Raw genomic sequence first — 20,026 nt, 5'->3', positions numbered from 1 at the left:
CGCACGCCGACAATGGCCATCTTCAAGAAGAAGGCCAGCAAGGAGCGCGAGCATGGCGCGCGCTCCCCGACCAATAGTCCGCCCGTCCAGTGAGTTTGCCTTTTGTCCATCAGCCATCACTTGTGTCGTCGGCGTCGGGTTCGTTTTCTTGTGGATAGTCTCTGGGGCAGCGTCTCTGCCCTCGACTCGTCCCCCACACCCCCTTCCAAGCTCTCCCCCCCGCGGCGGCGCGCCATCACACACTAGAAAGGAACCCTCCGCTAACACACACACAGAGCGCCGCCAATGATGCAGGCCATGGCGGCGGCTGGCCAGGATGCCGCTGCTGCGTTCAACCCGGCGAACCCCAACCCGAACCCCCGTCGGTTGACAAATGTGAGTGGGATGGGATAGGCCCGCCGCGACGCGACCCGGCGCTGACCTTCCACTAGCAGCAGATGCCTTACCCGGCTCCGCAGGGCATCCTCGTCGACGGGTCGTCCGGTCGCAACTCGCCTGGTCCCGCCTACAACTTTGGAGTTGGCCATCCGTCAACGACCTCGCTCGGCGGGTCCCACCTTCCCGGCGCTGCTCCCCCGTTCAACGGCCCGTCTCCGCTTGCGACGTCGTCCGTTCTCGTTGGACCCAACGGCCCCACTGGGCCCCCCTCTCAGTCGTCTCAATCGTCCTCCAACCTTCCCCCTGGAGCGGCGTCGGGACCGGGTTACCCATGGTCGACACGGACGCTCAGACTGTACCAGCCTCCCCCGACAGCGCCAGCCTCGACGCCGACATCGCCCTTCCCCAGATATGGCCTCAGTGTCCCCTCATACCCATCTCACTCGGGCCACATGCTCTTGTTTGGCGGCTTGGCTCACGACAGGGCACACAACGACCTGTGGAGCCTCGACGTGCGCGACTGTTCGCTCCAGCTCGTCAAGACGCGCGGAGACGCCCCTCTGGCCCGTATCGGCCATGTCAGCGCCATTGCCGACAGAGTCATGCTCGTCTTTGGTGGTGACACCAAGCTCACAGAGACCGACAAGCAGGACGATGGTCTCTACCTTCTCGACCTCCGCACGCAGGAGTGGACTCGCGTGCCCGTTCTGGCTGGACCAAGCGGGCGCTACGGTCATGCTGCCTGCATGATCGGCAACACCTTCTACGTTCATGGCGGCCATGTTGACTGCCGTAATCTGGACGATCTTTGGGCCTTTGACGTTAGCCAGCGTAAGTCTGCAAAGGGGCCGCATGGCCAGTGCTGACAGTTGTCACAGTGGGCAAGGACGGCGTTCAGAGGTATCAGTGGGAGCGCGTAAGCTACTCGTCGCCAGCGCCTCTCGCCCGTACCGGCCACACTCTCGTGCCACTGCGCAACAAGCTCTACCTGTTCGGCGGTACCGATGGAGACTACCACTACAACGACTCGTGGTCATTCGACATTACCACTGGCGCCTGGTCGGAGCTCGAGTGCATCGGCTACATCCCCATTCCTCGTGAGGGCCACGCCGCCGCTATCGTCGACGATGTCATCTATGTGTTTGGTGGCCGAGATGTCCATGGCAAGGACCTTGGAGACCTTGCTGCGTTCAGGATCTCAAGTAAGTCGAGTGGCATAGCGCAAGGGTCAGCAGAACTAATCATACCCAGATCAACGCTGGTACATGTTCCAAAACATGGGCCCGTCCCCAATGGCCAAGTCTGGCCATAGCCTCTGTGCGGCACACGGCAAGGTGTTTGTTGTTGGAGGAGAGTCCAACCTTGCGCCCACTCCAACCAACGTCCGTGACGACCCTAACCTTGTCCACGTCCTTGATACCAGTGAGTTGAATCGCAGCCCAGAGATCCCACCATGCTGACATACTCTAGCCAAGATCAAGTACCCAGCCGACAACCCATCGGCTCGTGGCTCGACTCCAGCCACAGCTATCACCCGTCCTCGTACCACCTCGGATGTGGGCGGCCGCCCAGGGACTGCCCCAGGACCTTATGGTGGCCCCTCCCAACTCTCAGGCGGCCCAGGCGGCGCGTCCATGGCTCAATTCTCTCGCTCCTACGACAACCTTTCGCGCTCCATCTCACCTTCTGTCATTGCTTCAGAGCCCCGTCCTCTGATCATCGCCAACGAAACGGGTTCAGTTCAGTCTAGACACACGCCGAGGTCCGAGTCTCAGGACTCGGGCCCGCCCCGCCCGAACCCGAACCCGAACCCGAACGGCGTGCCGCCGCAGAGGCCCCGCCGGGAGGGTGACGAGGAGTTCCGTCGTGCCATGTCACCGCCGGTCATCATCACTAGCGCGAATGGAACGGCCGTGTCTAGCCCCGCGACGGATCGCGTCGTCACGCCGAACGGGATCAGCAGCCCCACCTCTCCTCAGGCCCATGTCACCAGCCATACGATCCACCCCAACGTTAGAAACACGCGTTCGCCTCCCCCTCAACTACGCAACGGTGAAGGCCTTGACCGCCCGGCCCTGCCGCCTGACGCGTTCTACTTTGGTGGACGTTCGCCCAACTCTGGAAGCCGTCCCAACTCGATCAACGCTGGCCGCCCTGCTTCGTTCTTAGGCCGCCCGGGCTCCATTGTCGGCAACCGCCCCAACTCGATTGCGGGCACAGCCGACTTACTCCGTGAGCTCAAGGCACGAGAGACAGAGGCGGATGGGGCCAAGCGCCGCGAAGCCGCCATGCGTGTCGTGCTCAGCCGCGCGGTTCAGCAAGGCTTTGTTGCCGAGGAAGAGGCGGTCGACGTTCCAACCGGCGACATTGTTGCGGACAATGAGACGGTGCGCCAGCTCGTCGACGCCCTCGTGCAGATGAAACAGGACAAGGCCAATCTTCAGAACGATGTGGCCACCCAGATGCGCGTCGCCAGCGACAAGATTCAGGATGCCGAACGACTCCAGAAATCGGCTCTGCAGGAAGCTGCGTACTACCGCGCAAAAGCAGCTGCCCTCGAAACCGGTTCGACAGTCGACCTCAGTCGCGTCGAGGCTGACCGCATTGCCGACCTTGAACGTCAGCTGGAAGCGAGTGCCAACGAGCAGACGGCCTCGCACCTCGAGCTTGAACGAGCCAAGACGGACCTGGCTCATCTGCGCGAGGTCAACTCGACCGCCGAGGAACGCGAGGCAGAGACTCTGCAGCGTGCAGAGCAGGCCGAGGAGGCACATGCCCAACTTCTCGAGGAGCTCGAAGACTTGCGTCAACAGTCGGCTACCCAGGACAAGCAATCCCGCGACCTCACCGAGCGCTTCATCACCGCCACTTCGAACCTTCAACAGCGCGAGTCTGAGCGAAACCAGTTCAGGAGTCAGCTCGACGACATCACCGGCAAGCACGACGAGCACCTGCAGCTCATTGAGGCTGCGCAGGCGTCTCTCGTCGCCGCTGGAGTTCGTTCCGCCGAGCTCGAGGAGCTTCACGCGAGCTCCCGGGAACAGATCGTTCAGCTTGAGAAGGAATTGGCCGAGGCTCGTCACGAGCTCGAGGCCAAGACAAAGGAGGCCGACGACGCCAGGCAGCGTGCTGTGGAGGTGGAAGGCCTCCACACCAAGTCGATTGAGGAGGTCACATCGTTGCGCGCCGTCACCGCCGGCCGCCTCGGCGAGCTTCTCGAGTCGAGCCGCAGTGTCAATGGCGACAATGAGCGCTCTATCAAGGGCCATCAGGACCAGCTGCGCGCTTTGGAAGAGGAGAAATCGTCTCTGCTCAAGCTTCTGCGCGAGGCCGGCCAGCGCGTCGACGCGACCGAGTTGGCGGCTTCGACCCACCAGCAAAAGGCGCGCGAGATCGAGACCACCCACAAGGCCCTTCGTGGAGAGATGCGCCAGCACCGCACCAAGCTCCTTGCTACGCAGAAGGAGATTGCAAAGTACCGCGACCTCTACGCCGCCAAGGATGCCGAGCTCCGCGAGCGCGACCAGGCCGTCACCGAGTTGCAGACTCGTGTCTCCTTGCTGCGCAAGCACCTTGGTGAACAGGGCGTCAACGTGTCGGACGCGGACCTCGACTCGCTCGAGACTCCCAGCTCGCGTGAGCTGGAGACGCAGCTTCGCGACAAGTCTCGCGCGCACGAGAGTGCCCAGCGTGAGATCGACGAGCTCACTCGTCGCTGCCAAGAGGCCGAGGACAAGGTCGAGTCCCTTGGACGGCTCGTTGAGCGTGTCAAGGACACTCGCAGCCCTAGTGCGGCCTCTATGCGCTCGCCTACCCCTCCCAGCGACTCTGATCGCCGGGCAATCGAGGCCGAGCGCCGTCTGCACGAAGTCGAGGCGCAGCACAAGGAGAAGATGGCGGCTCTCGAGGGCGACTACCAGACTGCTGTCCGCTACGTCAAGGGTACCGAGAAGATGCTCAAGCGCATGAAGGACGAGCTCAACAAGCAGAAGACGACCAACAGCCAGCTGATTGCCGAACTCGACGGCTACCGCGGCCGCGCTGGGTCGACCGAGCCTGGTGCGCGTGGCATCAGCGGCCGTAGCACTCCCTCTGTTTCCGAGGGCGAGCTTCACCGTCGCCTCAACACGCTCCAGAGCCAATACGTCAGTCTCCAGCAGGAGCTCCAGGCGTCTCAGGACGTTCTCAACGCGCGCCAGCGTGAGGTCGACTTACTGCGCATGCGCAGCGAGGAGGCCGAGCGCGACAATGAGGCCCTCCGGGACGAGGTTGCGCAGTGCCAGCACCGCATCGACACGTTGCTGGAGATGAACCAGTCGGGTATCCACCTCGGCAGCGACGATGGTGGAGAGAGGATTGGGCTCCGCCGCCACTCGAGCGCGTCGACCGACGGTGTCACTTCAACCGTGTTTGACAAGTTTACAAACGAGCTCAAGCAGTGGGAACGGGCACGGTCACCTGACGCGCACACCGACGTCGAGCTGCCGATGTTCCACAACGACGACCACGTTCTCGAGCACACTGGCGCGCACGCCGGTGCCAACGGCACGGCCCACAAGACTGCGCCATTAACCATCAACCACTCGACGTCGCCGAAATCAAACAACCCCTTCACTGGCGCTGCCGTCCAGGCTGCGGCCGCGCTCAACGACGTTGGCAACCACCAACGCAACTCGTCGTCCTACTCTGGCGACTGGTTGAATTGAACGGCACGAACGATGAACCGCACATAGCATACGAGCATAGCGAGGTGTATACCCCCTTCGCATGATAGTGGAGACCGCGACGAGTGATAATGGTGCCACGACCATGGACTACGATAAGACGTGATTCCGTATGAGAACGAGAGGCTGTGGTGCAACGTCCGTCTCCGGCGGCGGCGGCGACTACAACCTCTCGATTTGTATCCCTGTTCCGCCTAATGCATTACCTGCGTGCTTGCGTGCTGTGTGCTTGCATGATTGCGTGTTTGCGTGCAACTGGTACATCACAATACGAGCGAGACAGGCTAACAACCATCGAGACAAGGGCTAAGATTACGCAGCGATAAATAGGTACAGATATGTCATGGATCGACGGCCGCTTAGGCCTGCTTTGGTGCCGGGGCGGCCGCGGCGTCCGTGACGTCGGCCTCGGCAGGAGGGGCGGCGGCAGGCGCTTGAGGTGAAATGGTAAGCGCCTCGGTAGCAGCGACGGCGGCGTCAACTGGCGCTTCGCCACGCTCAGCGGCGTCGACCTCGTTCTTCGGTGCCTGCTCGACAAACTGCGGCCTCTCGGCCTCGGGAACTGCGTCCTCTTCCTCGTCGTCATCGTGGTCGTGGTCGTGGTCGTGCCCGTGCTCCTCGGCGCCGGGGGGCAGACGCGCGAGCATCTCCTCGGCGCCGGGTGGCAGCGTCGGGGCAACACTCCTCACCGAGCGCGTGGTGCGCACCGAGGCGATACTGGGCGCGCGGGCGAGCGGCACCGTGCCGTCATCGTCTGGCGTCGCGGGTGCCTTGGACGCGGGCAGCGCGAGACGCAGGAGAGACGTGTATGCTGGGCATGTAAGCGGGAGTAACGCGACGCGCCGGGCCACGTACGCTGACGACACACGGGGCAGTACCATCCCTTGGCCTTCTTCTTGCGGCGCGGTGCAGGCGCCGGCGCGGGGGCCGGGGCGGCAGCAGCGCCGCCATCAATCACCGTCGTCTCGGCGGCAGCACCGTTGCCAGCAGGGCCGGCGGCGGCATCGGCGGCGGGCTCCTCGCGTCTGGCCACTCTGCCACCGGCACCAAACTCGACCATGCCGACGGCACAGTCGCGGCACACGACGAGATGCCTGCAGGGGAGAAGGACAACGTCACGGGGGCTCGTCAGACAGACGATGCACTCGTTTGGTGTTGACGCATATGGGTCCGCGGCGGTGGGAGGATATGACGCAGGCTCTGACGAGGTCGAAGTAGACGACAGGCCGTAAATTTCCTTGAGCAGGAACGAGTGAGACCCGATCTACGACGGTTAGTCTTGCTTCCGATGCAACCAAAATAGAACGCACCAATGCTTCGCGGCGGACAACCTTGATGACCCAGACGCGCTTGCCGGGGCCCTCCTGCGGGGTCGAGCCAGCGTCGGGCACCCACATTCCGCTGATGAGAATGTGCGTGAGCTGCGCGTTGCGGCGACGCAGCGTCTGGCCCTCGGGGCCGGCGGCCTCGATGCGGATCAGGAGACGCAGACCGTACTCGGGCTCCTCGGGCTTGGGCTCCTCGGGCTTCTCCTGGATGTCCTCGGCAGGTGTGGCGGGGGCGGTCGCCGTGGCGTTGGCAAGCTCAATGTCGCCGCTCTCTACGTCGGCGGGGCGGCGCGAACGGCGGGGGAAGATGCCGAATCGACGGGGCGGGCGCTCCTCGCGCTCAGCAGCGGCAGCAGCCTCTGCCGACGTGCTGGGGAACTCGGGAATGGCGGCGAGGTCGGGCGTGGTCGATGAGTGCTGGTGGGCGCGGTCGGCCGACGAGCGGCTCATCTCCTCGCTAGGGGTGTTACCCTCACCCTCACCGGGGGTCTTGACCGACTTGTCGTCGCCATCGGGAGTGCCGGGAGCCGCAGGCGGGGTCGGGGCGATGGCCGATGTGAGGTCGAGAGCGGCAGTCGCCGGCAGCTGGAAGGTCTGGTTGAAGCCGCCGGGGTGAATGCCCGTGTAGATGACACGCGGGGGCTCCGGTGCGAGGTGCTCGGACGACGACGACGCGGGGGTGGGGAGAGGCTGGTGCACCGACAGCGTGATGTTCACCTTGGGGGTCATGGCGTCATAGTTGAACTTGAGCAGGTGGAGAGGCGGCGTGGGCCCGACGGGCGTAATGTCGGCGGACTGATCTCTGGTCTGCGGGACGGGCAGTTGCTGAAGCAAGAGCGTCGGGCGCTTGAGGTTGACGAGTGCTTGGAGTGTCGTTGTGGCATGCAGGCCCTGGATGGTCAGTTGAATTCTGTGGGGAGTGCGTCGGCGTCGCGCGCGCCGACGTCTGCGGCATATGCAGCACCCAACCACGTACCTCTTCACTCTTTGCGCGGTCGACCCAGCGCTTGACAACGTCGACCGACACCTTGTTGCCCTCCTCTGGCGTCGTCCATCCGGGCTGGTCATCGTCTCCGACGTCGGGTCCAAAGATTGTCTCTCTGCGGCGGGTCTTTGAGTCGTCCTTGGCCTCGGCCGTGCCGGCCGGCAGTCCGGCGTCGACGACGACCGTCTGCTGGACGGTGGGGTAGTAGACAGACATGCGTCCGGCGGGTACGAGGACCGAGGTCGAGCGGGAGCGCTGGCGCGCGACGGGCCCGCCGCTGCTTTGTCAGTATCGACTGGCGTGTGTTCCGGCACTCGGGGGCGCCAAAACACCCCTGCGGCGCCCAACCCACCTCGAGTTCGAGTACCACTGGCTCAGCGCGATGGCGGCCATGGCGGGGTGCTATGTGCGGGTCGTTAAGGCAAGTTGGAGGCGTGCTGTCGCCGACGGCAAACCGTGTTGGAGCGGGCGTTGGGGGTGGGAAACCGAGGCACTAGTGCGCGGCGAGTCGGGTGGGGGGCGCGGTGTCGCGGTGTCGCTTTGCGCGGGGTAGGGGACGAGCGGTAGACGCGAGTGATGCGGTTTGTGCTGTGGAGCGAGAGGGTGAGAAGGGGCAAAGATGAGATGGGACTGATATGAGGAGGAGGGAGAGGGAGTCGCTGCGGGTTTGCGTTGTAGTGGGTGGGTGGCTCAAGGCCGGCCGACGGATGCATTTGGCCCTGGTGGTGGTCGTTGCCCCGGCGACTGGACAAGTGCCACCCACGCCGCCGCCGGCCCCTCGCCTTACACCCACCCACCCAACGCATCCGGCCTCCGCAGTCTACGCCACCACTGACTCATACTGCACACAGCCGGCACAGTCAGCGCCAGCCAGCCAGCACCCACTCATCGGCACCGCCGCGCCGCGCCGTCCACTCTACTATCCTACATGCACAGTACAAAGCTCTGCTCGCACCGCCCCGCGGCCCGCGGCGAATGTAATGAAATGGTGATTAGGTCTAGTCTATAGGTCGGCGGGGCTGCAGTTAGATCCACTCGACGTCGTCGGCCTCGGCGGTGGGCTCTGCAGCGTGTCAGTGGCAGATCTCATGCCTCGTACGAGACGCTACCCACGATATCCAGCAAAGTGGGCGCCGCCGAGCTCGTCGTCCTCGTCCTCTTCCACGTCGTCGTCGTCGTCATCGTCGTCGTAGCCGGCGAGCTTTGTCGACGCGGCCTGCTCGACGGCCTCGCCGAGCATGTTTGCAAACTCGTCCATGCCGTCGTCGTCGCCCGCGTCGTCGTCCGAGTCTTCGATAAACTCCTCGCTCTTGACCTTTGACGCGGGCACAGCGGCGGCAGCAGCGGCCTTGCCGCCCCGCTTCTTGGGCGCCGCCTTGGGCTTTGCGGGCGACGCCTTTGGCGCTGCGGCCTTCTTCTTGGCCGGCGCACGCTTCGGCTTTGCCGGCGCAGCGGGCAGCACGCTGTTCGGCAGCTGCTTGCGCACAGCGGCGGCGGCGGCGGCCGACGCCTCGGGCCGGGGTGATGGGGCGCGGGGCTTCTTGGCGCGTGGCGGCGACTCGGGGGCGAGTGATGGCGCGGGGACGCGGCCCTCGGGCCACGCGGGGGAGAGGGTGCGGTTGACGGCGAGGTTGAGGGTGGTTGGGAGGGAGTGAAGCACGAATGTCTACGGTAGGCATGAGTATCGCGACCAATAGGTCCAACAACGCACACTACGCTGCTCGTCCCACACCAGCGCACACTCGCGCGCCTTGCTCGCCTCCTCGCGGATATCGAACACCTGGTGCCCGCCAGACTGGTGTCAGCAGCGCCCCTTCCCACGCACCCACGGGCAGGTCGAAGGCCAGCACGCGGCCGGTATTGGCATAGTCGAGCGCGCCCGGCGTCTCTGGCGCGACAGAAACAGGCTTGAACTTGTCTGGGCCGTCAGTACACCCCCAAAGCAGCGACGCACATCTCAGCGCGAGCAGCTCGTCGTCGTCGTTGGGCGGGGCGCGCCGCTTGCCGAGCAGCGCACGCGCGCTCGGCGCGAGCTCGAGCGCGAATGTGCCGGTCGGCAGGGAGCCCAGGAGGTCGGTGGCCATGGTGTGTGAGGTGCAGAGGGGAAACGCCAACGGCGGCAAGTACTTGGTTGCCCGGTGCGTCGCCGAGCAGCACGACGGACGCAAGACGCACTTGGCTCGCTCGGCTTCGGCCGAGTCACGTGATTACATGAGCTGGGGGGTTGTGCGCATGCGGCGGGGTATTGTGCTGCGCTGCGCATGCATTGTGTGAGAGAAGAGCATGCAGGGGGGGGGGGAGTACATTGTGCTTATTGTGCTTCTCACCGGCCAGACAAAGCAGGCAGTGCGGAGAAGCGTGCCAGCGTGCGATGGTCGGCACACGGCATTGTGTGCGGACAGTGGCACCTCTCACCCAGGCCAACCCACCCAGGCCCGCCAGCTCGCTCCGATTGCCTCCGCTCGGCCACTTGGCACAAACCCACGACAAAAGTCATCTCGCCGACCGACACATCAAACAAAACAAAACCACACCATGGCCATCCCAGCAGCCCTCCGCGCGCCCGCGCGCAGCGCCTACCGCAGCGTGCTCCGCGCCTCGCGCCAGACATTCCACAACGACCCGGAGCGGCACGCGGCCATGGTCACGACGGTGCGCGGCGTCTTCCTCAGCCCAACGCTTACCGGCGCGCGGCCGCCCCCGCCCCCGCTGGAGGGGGAGGCGCCCGACCTGTCGAGCGAGGCTGAGCTGGCCAAGCGCATCGCCGAGTGGAACGAGGTCGCGCTCTTCTTGCGGCGCAACGTCGTGCAGGGGCGGCTGGACGAGGCCTCGGGGACTTACAGTGCGTGCTTGGGGGTCGAGAGCGACGCAACGCTGACGCCGCCAGAGCTCCGCGTCACCAACGACACGGAGATTGGAGACAACGAGGACATCAAGAAGCCCGTCGTGCTCCCCACGACGCCGTTCCCCAACCGCGGCAAGCGGAGAGGCCAGCAGCCCAAGTGCGGCGAGGCGTAGGCCGCCGGCTGCGAGGCTGAGCCCGGAGCGAGCGCCGCCGACACCGGCAACACGATATCCTGCATGGCATGCACACTGTACCCATTGGCGAGGGAGCTGGCACAGCGGTGCAGCGACTGGGTGCGAGGCTTCTGCTCACCACAGACTGACGGCGGGGCACTTGGCCGCACCAACTAGCCGTTCGACACAGCTGACCCAACTGCGACACAACTGACCCGGCTGCGACACCCCCGCCTCCGCCTCGTCGCTGCGCGACTCGGCTCGCCTGGCCTACTATGGCATATACACACGGGTATACGTGCTAATACAATTGTTGACAAATAAAACCAAAAGATTGTCCAACGCCAGACACCCTCGAGGCGTCGGCCATGCTAAAGGATGATAATCTCACCCGTGCACCGCTTGCACCCGTGCGGCGCAAAGTCAACGTCGCACGACGTACGCGCCGCACTCGCCATCTCGGCAGAGAACTCGTACGCGGGCAGGTGCGCAAGCCGCCGCTTTGGCGACACGGACGACGGCGTAATCGAGATGCGCGGAATCGGGCCGCTCGACGCGCTCGGCGGCGTCGCACGCGGCAGAGGCAGATAGTCGGATAGAAAAGACAGGGCACTGGCAGGAGGGCGGGGCGGGGTCGCGTCGACGCCGCGATGGGGAACAATGCGAACAGGAGGTTCGATCCGCACAGTGGGCTCGGGTGACGCCTCCGTGGGAGACACCGGAACAACAAACGAGCTGTTATCCGCGTTGACAACAAACGGGGGAAGGTCGAACTCGCCGTCGGCAGGCGTGTTGGGCCAGGCGAGGCCGAGTCCAGAGCCACTGCCACCTGCTCGCACGGCGCGAGGGCGCGACAGCCCGAAGAACGACTCGGCCTTGGCGTCGCGCTCAGACCGGTCGATGCGACCACGAGGAAATCCCCAGCCCTTCATGCGGTGGTAGCTGGGGTCATCGGCAGACGGTGGGGTGGCCTCATGTTCGGGCTCATCCGCATCGGCGTACTTGGCGCCCGGAGGTGTAGCCGCATGAGGCGGTGTCCTGAGCGAAAGCGAAGGAGGCCGGTGGGGACGCGACTTGGGCGTCGCCGGTAACGAGTTGGTCGACACTTGAGGCGTCTTGAACGCATCAATGTTCGTCTGCAACTCGGCGATTCGGGCCTGCGCTTCGAGCTTGTCCTTTCTCTCACGCTCCAAGGCCGCGGTGAGGCTGAAGATCTGGTCCCTCATCTCGGCAACGAGGTGGCGCTCATCGGCAGCAGGGTTGCTCGGTGCAGTGTTCGAGACCGAAAGGAGACGGTCGCCAAGCTTCCGAACCCGCTCACGCAACACGGCGGCGTCGCGGCGCTCCGACTCCAGCTTGTCCTCCAGTGTGCGGCACCGCCTGCGCCACATGTCGACGTCGTCGCGAAGAGCCTCGCGCTCCATCTCGGCGTCCAGGCGGTCTCGGCTGTCCCGTCTGCTCGCACTCGCCGTCCAGCTGTCGCGCTGGCTAGCTGGCCAGCTGTCATGGCGGTTGGATTGCCACGCCGCCGTATCGTCGACACTGTCGCGCGACGCCTCCGTGCTCGCACGTCCATTGGACACGCCGTCGTCGCGAGCGTCGTACGGCGGGCGAAAGTCGATCGTGGGGGACTCGGGAGCTTCCTCCTCGACTTCACCGAGGACGCGACCCGAAGTCCCGCCCAAGCCCTGGACAAGGCTGCGCGGGCGAGGACAAGGCCGGCCGATCGAACGCGACTGCCAGTCGCCAAGCGGGGAGTGCGTGTATGTCGGCGAGCTGACATCGGACATTGGTGGAGGCGAAGTTGGGCCTCGTGAGAGGTCACGCGACGAGTTACTCCCGCTTTCGTCTCTCTTGTACGAGATCGAACTCGAGCGAGAGCCTGGCTGCCCCACACGGCGACCAGCGGGACCGGCAACTCCTCTTGCTCTTGCACCCTTGACAGGGCTGGGAGCAGACACCACCGAGCCGAGTGAGAGAGACGTGACGCCCTCGAGGCCGAGTGGCCGTGGCCGTCCACGTCCGATGGTGCCGTAGCCCTTGGTAGGCGTTTCCCGAGACTGGGCGAGCGCACGCGCGAATCCTTCGCGGACGTCGGGGACGGAGCTCCGCCGCGAACCCGCCGACGAAACGGACGACACAAGGTGGAGCTCCCTGAGCTTCGATGGCGTGGGACCAGAAGTAGCAGCGCTTTCGTCATCGGTGAGCGAAGGCGCATCTGCGAATGAGGAGGTCGTCGAAGGGCGGTTGTCAGTGTCTTCCGCAGTGTCCGACTCGGTCTCATCCTCTTCGGTCAAGACACCAAGATGCGAGTTGAGAAGCACAGAAGACGTCTTGGTGGGCCCAGACACGTCGAAAGCGAACGCCGCCGCCTCGTCCTTGGCGTCGAAGCGCTGGGGGTAGCTCCACCTGTCCGTGTCCTCAAAGCCCGACCAGGGTAATGGGGACGTTGCCGATCCGTTGAACGAGCCGTTCGTGGACGGGCCGGTAATGGAGGAAGGCCTGCTGGATGACGCAGTAGAGTTGACGGTACCCGACGGCGGCCGTGAAGATGTGATCGACATGTCGTCGTCGTCATCGTCAAAGTCGGGCAACGTGATGGCGCTGTACCGAGGTTCTTCGACTCGCACACTGCCAGTGAGCTTGTCTAGCGCCCGGCGGCGAGACTCCTCCTTTTCCTTGTCGCTGGGCTCGAACTTGAGACGGCTTCCATTGAGGGCGGCATGGAAGCGCGACGAGCGCGACGAAGGCTCGGGCGTGGAAGGGGATGGGGGGAAGACTGGAGAAGAAACGCCGAGGGAGGAAGGGCGGCCCAGCTTGAGGTTGGGAAGAGAGATGGATTCAGAGCGGTTGTGAGAATGACGCCTTCGTTGCTGCGTCGGTTGAGGTGGGGAATTTGATCTTGAAGTCGAAGGTGCGGGCGACGTCGACGAGGTTGGAGCGCCCAGCGACGCGGGGAAGTTGAACGGAAGTGGAGGGGATGTTCGTGGGGATGTTCGGGAATGGGGAGGTGGAAACGAGTCGCGCAGCTCGACCGATGGGAGCAGTCTTTGATGTCCTGGAGCAGGTTTTGATCCAAAGGTGAAGGCTCCCATGCGAGCCTTGACGGCAGTGATCTCCTGCTCATCCCGCTCTAGGACCAGCTGCACAGTGTGGATAGTGGGAGTAGCGCCTGGATTTGGCGCAGCAGGGCCGTCGTCTCCAAGGTCCACGCTGTGCGATGTCGAGTGGTTGGACCCCTCGACGACATCGTCAAACACCCCCGCGATCGACGGTCGGGAAGACGTGCTCAGTGGGCGAGAGAAGGAAAACGACGACAGCTGACGACGATGTTCTCCTGTTCTGCTGTCACTACGCGAATGCCGCTGAGTCCTGAAGGAAGGCATGTCGCCACGAATGGTCGCGTCGAGATCGGCCTTTGTGTAGCTAGGCATTCTCCGGGGAAGGGTCGCAGCGTTCTCGATCGTACTTGCGTTCAAGGGCGTCGGCAGGCCGGCGTCGTCCATGGGCGACGAGTACGGGTCATCCCATGACGGGGTGAGCGAGTGAACAGCTCGAGCAGCGCGAAACTGTTTCAACTGCAAGGGTTAGTTAGTGTGTCCATGTCGACGTCGTCTGCCATCAACCAACCTTCTTCTTGGCCGCCGTCACTTTTTGCGCCCTGCGCGTGTCCGTCTCTACGGGAGCGGACATTGTGCGCAGCGCAGCGCAGAGTCTGGATTCTCCTCGGCGCGGGGAGTCGTTGGTTGTAGTGGAGCTCGCACGAGTAAAGTGTCAAAGCTGACCGGGGGCGAAGGGCGAAGGGGGGGAAGGTTGATGTTGTTGACAGGGCGGCGGGGTGGCGGAGTAGGGCCTCAGTGTGTGTTAAAGGAGTGACGACGGTCGGTGCGCGTCGCGAAGAGCGAGCACGCGAGAGTGGAGAGAGTCGAGCCGTGGCCGCGCGGTGGTGGCTGTTGCTCAATGCTCTACCCGACCAGGTGGGAATGAAAACAGGTTTGGATGGTGGATGGATGAATGGATGAGACGACGACGACAATGTCAAAACACTTGCGACTCGGCCATGCGCGCGTAGAGTCGGAGCAGCAGAAGCAGAAGCAGCCGACCTGGGGGCTTGTTGTCAGCGCCATCACCCTGCAGTGGTGGTGCCAATTGCAGGACAATGTCGGCCAACTTACCTGTTGGCTTTTGGCTGTTGGACGACGGACGACGGTGCTCGCGGGGCAAAAACAAACAGGACCGGGTGGGGTTTCAAAGGGCAGCGCGTTCGACCACCCTTAGGCCGGCGTGCGCGAGGTTCAAGCAACCGTGTGGTCGTGTGCAGAGTGCTGTGTGCTGTGTGTGTGTGATGTCGACGTCGATGGAAAGAGCCGAGTGGGGTTCAGTGTTGTGAACGACGAGATGAGCACAGAGCTGCCCGGCTGCCTGGCTGCTGCTGCTGCCTACTTACGGGTTGGATATGCGCGAGTGGGGAGGACGACGGTCACCCAGGCAGGCATGCAGGCGACCGAAGCAGCGCGGTCCGGGCGAGCCAGGGGCGACAGTTCAGGGTTTTTACATTGACAAGTCGTCTGCATCGTGAGCGGCACGCGGGGGGGGGGCGTGGGTGGGGGTCAGTGCGCAGGTAGGCAGGGCAGGGCGTCGCCGTCGTGCGTCGTCGTCCCCCCCCTTGCCGCGCGACGCCTCGACGCCCTCAACCCCCTCGCAGCACGCGGCCCAAGCTTCTTCTTCTTCTTGGCCTGGCCTGGGTGGCCTCTGTTCCTCAGGGACCGGGAGGGCGCCGTGGCGCTCTGGGCGTCTGACTGCCATAAGGGGTAATAACCTCCGCCCTGCGCCTCCCCTTTGGCGCATTTAAAAGATGGGACGCGTTTCAGTTCAGGGCCTGGTTCAAAGTGTTTAAACCGCCCGATTTGGCGCGCAGCAGCGTGAAAAATAACCTTGTCAATGTCGGCGCGGCCCACGGCGAGTGAGTTGGGGCATGCGCAACATGGCATCGGGTCGGCCGGGTCTCTCGAGGCACACGCTGCAATGTCCCGTTCACGTCAAGGCAGTGGGTGAGGCCTCGCCTCGTCTAGCCATCCTGCCTCCCCGCCCAGCTGCTCCACATTCCAATGCTCCGCCGCTCCGTTCCGCAGGCCCGCGCCCATCTGCGGCCGCCCTGTCGGCCGTTCCTGCACACGTCGCGGGCGCGGCTCGTCGGCATTCCAGCGGCGTGCGGCAGCCAGGGGAGGCGGAGCCGGGTGGAGGGGTGGGTGGCGGCCAGGTATCTTGCTCGCGCAGCGAGCATAGGGGTGGGTGGGTGGGCGAGATGCATGCGAACAACTCTCGAGGGCGAGCGGGTGGGCGGCTTCGGCATTCCAGCGGCGACGTCGCAGCGTCATTGTTCTTGGGCGCGGAGAAGATGGACAATGGCGGGCGCGCACTTGCACTCGTTCCTCTCTGCGCTTGCTTCCTCGTCCCGCTATTGTATTAGTACCACAAGGATTGCCGCTTGTGTGATGCAGAGCTGCCCGCCACAATGCCGCAGCGAGCGCGACCCCCGAGCCTGTACCTCCCCTCGCCGATCAGCCCGACGACGGCGCGCCGCAAGAGCACGCTGCTGAGCGAGGTCGACGTCGAGGTCGCCACACGCAGTTCCAGTTCCAGCTCGCCCCCGCCGCGTGCCGGTGCCGGCGGCGGTCATTTAGACGCGGCCTTCAGGGCCTTCGACGGGCTGGTGCAACTCGCGTGAGTGCGGCCCGACTGGAGATGACGACGAGCTTATCGCGCCGTGTCGCGCCGTGCCGCGCGTGCACACACAGGCCCGACTCGCTGGGCCTCGCGCTGCCCAACCTCGCCGTGCTGGGCGAGCAGAGCGCCGGCAAGTCGAGTCTGTGAGCGCCGTCTTCGGTAGCTAGCTGACGCCAGGCTGAGCCTGCTCGTAGACGTTTGTGGCGCCTCTGGCTGGGCTGACGGCGCGCCCAGTGCCCGCTCTGGTCTGCGGCAGACACGTCAACATTGCGAGTTCTGGGCCCGGAGCCCCCACCCGCCGCGCCCCTTGTTCCTGCTGACGGGTTCCAGCGGTCCGACACAGATACACTCGCGGCGGTCGGGCAACGCGTTTGAAGCGCACATTGAAATCGAGCTGGCCCCTTGCGCAGCCGCCGCCGCTGGTGGCGCCACCGCGCGGACCCAGCGCCGTCGTGTGCGCTTCACGTCTGTGCCTGTGACGGACAAGCGCTTGCTCAAGGAGGCGTTGAAACTCGCCGGCAACGAGGCCAGGCGGTGCGATACAGGGCAGGAGGATGCGGTGCGGTGAGTGCGTGCGTGCGTGCGTGAGGGTGTGTTTCGTCGGTCTGACCCCTTCGCCTGGCAGGACGTACGACGAGCTGCAGCGCCAGGGCGAGGAGGAGCGCACTGCCGACAAGGACTGGCCCATGCTGACACACAACGTTGTGAAACTCGATGTGAGACCCCCGGGAAGGCAAGGGTGCTCACGTCAGATCAGTGGCCCGGACCAGGCCAACCTGTCGATCGTCGACCTGCCAGGTGCGCGGCTGTCCTGGCCGTCCCGAGAGCTGAAACGAGCTGCAGGCATCGTGAGCGGGGACCACGCCGAGCTGTCGAGGGGTGCGTGTGGTGTCTGATCAAACTAACCGGGAGCAATCTGCCGGCCCTACCTCGCAAACGAGGGCACGCTCATCCTGCTCTGCATGGCCGCCGGCGGGCGTGAGTGGCACCAACAAAAAGTGGCACTGACGCAGCCGACCAGTTCATCACGCCCGCCTGCGAGGTCGCGACCGCGGCCAACCCGGACCTCGGGCGCATCCTCGGCGTCGTGACCAAGGCCGACCTCATCCCCGGGCGCGACAAGCAGGACGCCGCGTGGGGCAAGGTGCTAAGCGGGAGTAACCCCAACTTTCCGCTGCGCCCACCGCACGGGTGGCACCCGGCGCGGCTGGTCGGGCAGGACGAGTACGAGGAGGATGTGGGGCGCGCCGAGTTCATGCGGCGCCAGGCCGACCTGTTCGCCGAGGACCGGTGGGCGAAGCACGCTGAGAGGTGCGGCGCGGCGTTCGGCTGGGCCGCGCTCAGCGGCAAGATCTACGCCGAGTTCGCGGCCCAGGTCGCCAAGTTGTAAGCTCCCCGTGTGGCCAGCCTGACCCCAGCGAACCGGTGCTGCGCGCCGAGATCGCGCGGCGCGAGGCGGTCGTCGCGGCCGATCTCGCGGCCCTCCCGCCGGCGGTGGGCGACCCCGTCGAGTGGCTGCACGGCACGATCGGGTCCGTCGCCGCGGCGCTGGAGGACAAGATGACCAAGAGCGCGGAGGGCACGCGCGCGCTGTACGCGCCGCAGGCGGCGCTGAGCGAGGCCCTGGCCGCCGCCGTGCCCGAGTTCGTCCCTTTCGACAAGGGCGACGAGCTGGGAGAGTACGAGCGCCCGGCGGGGTGGCCGGCGAGCGTGCACAGGATCTACTACGACGACGTGGCGGCGGCGCTGGACGAGTACCGCAACGTGCGCGTCGGCACGACGTTCGTGCAGGACGCGCAGGCGGCCCTCGTGCGCGAGTGGCAGGGGGGGTGGGGGGAGGTGGCGCGCGGGGCCGCCGACGCGATGTGGGCAGCGGCCTGGGACCTGCTCGACAAGTGCATTCGCGAAACGGTCGAGCAGAAGCGGCTGCAGAAGCACATGCTGTGAGACGGCCCTCGCCCCGCGGCGCCGAGCTGACGCGTCCAGCGGCGTCGCCCAGGCCCAGCTCCGTCCGCGCCGCGCCGCGGCCGCCGCGCTCGCCGACGCGCGCGTGGCGGACGAGCACGCGCCGGCCCACTTGGTCGAGCACGACCGGTACCAGCCGGCCACGTTCGCGGCGTACGCCTTCCCCGCGGCCGTGGAGCACCTGCGCGCGGCGCGCCAAGCCCCAGCAGAGGGGGGGAGCGAGGCCGACGCCGCGCGCGAGCTCGAGGTCGTGTCCCTCGGCGCGAGTGTCGTGTACCACCTGCGCGTGGGCTCGCGCCGGCTGGCCGACGGGCTCGGCGCCGCCCTCGCGCGCGAGGTCCGCGCATTCCTCCTCTCTGTCCCCTCTGTGCTCCGTGCCGGGCTGGGGCTCAATGAGCTCAGCGAGCGCGCGGGCAAGCGCGTGCGCGGCTGGGCCGAGCAGAGAGACGTGGCGCGCAAGCGCGCGCGCCTGGCCGACGACGCTGAGCGGCTGGGACAGCTGAGGTGGGTGGTGAGTACGCCGTCGCTGACGCCAGCGCGCTGCTCCCCGACGACGACTTTAGTGACTCCGACACTCCCGACCACGATCAGTAGCTAGCCACGCGCGTCGAGACCCGCGTCATAATGCCATGCATCCTACACGCCTGCCAGCGCCAGACCACATCTAGACAGCAGCCGAGGCGACCAGCTTGGTGAGCTCTGCGGGGGGTCAGTATGTGTTTTGCAACAGCATCGCCGCCACCGCGCTCGCCTGCTGCGCAGGCTCGCGCAGGCTCGCTCCCACTCACGCTTCAACTCGACGTTCTCCTTGACGACACCGGCCTTGACATCGTTGTCGCCGTTCTTAGGCACAACCGCAGCGTCGCCGTCAACCTCCCAGCTGGCCGACTTGGCCCACGCGGCCACCTCGCCGTCCTTGAGGCTGAGCCAGCGCGCGAGCTGGCTCAAGCGCACGCGGCTGAACGACGCCGCGATCGACGTCGCGAACAGCGTGCGGAACGTGTCGACAATGTCGCCGTGCTGGGGGAAGTAGTTGGGGTTGGTGCGGAGGACTGGGCGGGTTAGCGGGTGCAAGTTGAGAAAGGCAACAACACCCACGCTTAGCAGCGTCCGACGACCCGTTGAACTCGGACCAGAACTTGGTGAACTGACATGTCCTGATGAGCTCGTGCAAGCTCTGCAGGAAGGGCACGGTGGCAATGAACGACTCGTCCTCAGAGTCAATGTCATGCAGGATGGCAGCAGGTTCCCGGAGGAGCGCGAGGCACACGCCAAAGTCTGGGCCGTGCACAGTCGCCGACAGCGCCTTGATCAGGATGTTGATGATGATGTCGGGGTTGCTCAGCTGGGGGTTGAACTGGTACCTGGGGTGGTGTTAGCTGGTGACGCAGGGGGTCGCCTCAGCTCCACGCACAGCTTGAGAATGGCAAGGTTGGCAAGCAGGTCGTACGTTCCCGTCTGGACCTGCTGCGTGAGGTACTCCTCCATGAAGGGGAGGTTGGAGGGGTTGTAGCGGTCTGGGTTGTTGTCAGTGCCGCTCGATCAGACCGACCACACGACACGCACCGACGCCGTGGATCAGCTCGTGGATGACCTCGGTGCGGGTCGATGGCGTGTGCCACTCCTTGAGGGTCTTGGGCGGGACGGGAGCGTGGGTGGCCGCCATTTTTGATAGTCTATGCGGTCTTTTAGGTGGTCTAGATGGCGAGCAAGATGTCGGCCTCGAGCTCGACGACTTCCACAGCCGACATCGACAAGTTGGACAAAGAGATTGAAAACGGGACTTTTCGCCACGTGGGGGGTTATCAAACTCAAACTTGTATTTACGTGTCAAATGGACTGCTCTCCCTGAAACGCGTCGTGCCTCCGAGCGCTCAGGCGTCTGTCCGCCGACCAGTGTG

General features: G+C 65.0%; 7 protein-coding genes across 7 annotated transcripts; 3 read left to right on the top strand and 4 right to left on the bottom strand.

Moving 5' to 3' along the window:
* Positions 1-12: 12 nt before the first annotated feature.
* Positions 13-5,084, top strand: Q8F55_000688 (uncharacterized protein; the record flags this gene model as incomplete). The annotated part of the gene is made up of 6 exons (XM_069349339.1): positions 13-89; positions 276-375; positions 432-1,209; positions 1,257-1,580; positions 1,630-1,800; positions 1,849-5,084. 6 exons carry the CDS (start codon positions 13-15, stop codon positions 5,082-5,084), a joined length of 4,686 nt encoding a protein of 1,561 aa, XP_069212883.1.
* Positions 5,085-5,461: 377 nt separating this feature from the next.
* On the bottom strand, positions 5,462-7,808 carry Q8F55_000687 (uncharacterized protein; the record flags this gene model as incomplete). Its single annotated transcript, XM_069349338.1, has 5 exons — positions 5,462-5,913; positions 5,958-6,366; positions 6,413-7,321; positions 7,407-7,692; positions 7,768-7,808. 5 exons carry the CDS (start codon positions 7,806-7,808, stop codon positions 5,462-5,464), a joined length of 2,097 nt encoding a protein of 698 aa, XP_069212882.1.
* A 632-nt stretch (positions 7,809-8,440) lies between these two features.
* On the bottom strand, positions 8,441-9,499 carry Q8F55_000686 (uncharacterized protein; the record flags this gene model as incomplete). Its single annotated transcript, XM_069349337.1, has 5 exons — positions 8,441-8,478; positions 8,529-9,081; positions 9,127-9,210; positions 9,245-9,333; positions 9,370-9,499. 5 exons carry the CDS (start codon positions 9,497-9,499, stop codon positions 8,441-8,443), a joined length of 894 nt encoding a protein of 297 aa, XP_069212881.1.
* Positions 9,500-9,950: 451 nt separating this feature from the next.
* Positions 9,951-10,883, top strand: Q8F55_000685 (uncharacterized protein; the record flags this gene model as incomplete). The annotated part of the gene is made up of 3 exons (XM_069349336.1): positions 9,951-10,257; positions 10,303-10,487; positions 10,876-10,883. The coding sequence occupies 2 exons, from the start codon at positions 9,951-9,953 to the stop codon at positions 10,431-10,433; spliced, it is 438 nt and encodes a 145-aa protein (XP_069212880.1). The 3' UTR covers positions 10,434-10,487; positions 10,876-10,883.
* Positions 10,805-14,126, bottom strand: Q8F55_000684 (uncharacterized protein; the record flags this gene model as incomplete). Its single annotated transcript, XM_069349335.1, has 2 exons — positions 10,805-14,011; positions 14,064-14,126. The coding sequence occupies 2 exons, from the start codon at positions 14,124-14,126 to the stop codon at positions 10,805-10,807; spliced, it is 3,270 nt and encodes a 1,089-aa protein (XP_069212879.1).
* A 1,822-nt stretch (positions 14,127-15,948) lies between these two features.
* On the top strand, positions 15,949-18,719 carry Q8F55_000683 (uncharacterized protein; the record flags this gene model as incomplete). The annotated part of the gene is made up of 10 exons (XM_069349334.1): positions 15,949-16,157; positions 16,232-16,303; positions 16,338-16,724; positions 16,786-16,876; positions 16,913-16,958; positions 17,004-17,039; positions 17,174-17,546; positions 17,579-18,103; positions 18,147-18,629; positions 18,662-18,719. 10 exons carry the CDS (start codon positions 15,949-15,951, stop codon positions 18,717-18,719), a joined length of 2,280 nt encoding a protein of 759 aa, XP_069212878.1.
* A 70-nt stretch (positions 18,720-18,789) lies between these two features.
* Positions 18,790-19,791, bottom strand: Q8F55_000682 (uncharacterized protein; the record flags this gene model as incomplete). Its single annotated transcript, XM_069349333.1, has 5 exons — positions 18,790-18,824; positions 18,914-19,177; positions 19,224-19,489; positions 19,540-19,642; positions 19,692-19,791. The coding sequence occupies 5 exons, from the start codon at positions 19,789-19,791 to the stop codon at positions 18,790-18,792; spliced, it is 768 nt and encodes a 255-aa protein (XP_069212877.1).
* Between the last annotated feature and the right edge of the window lie 235 nt (positions 19,792-20,026).

Source organism: Vanrija albida, assembly GCF_041260175.1.
Source record: "Vanrija albida strain AlHP1 chromosome Unknown contig_1, whole genome shotgun sequence".
Lineage (NCBI taxonomy): Eukaryota > Fungi > Basidiomycota > Tremellomycetes > Trichosporonales > Trichosporonaceae > Vanrija > Vanrija albida.
Note: the sequence above shows the minus strand (reverse complement) of the source record. Positions and strands in the feature narration are given on the sequence as shown.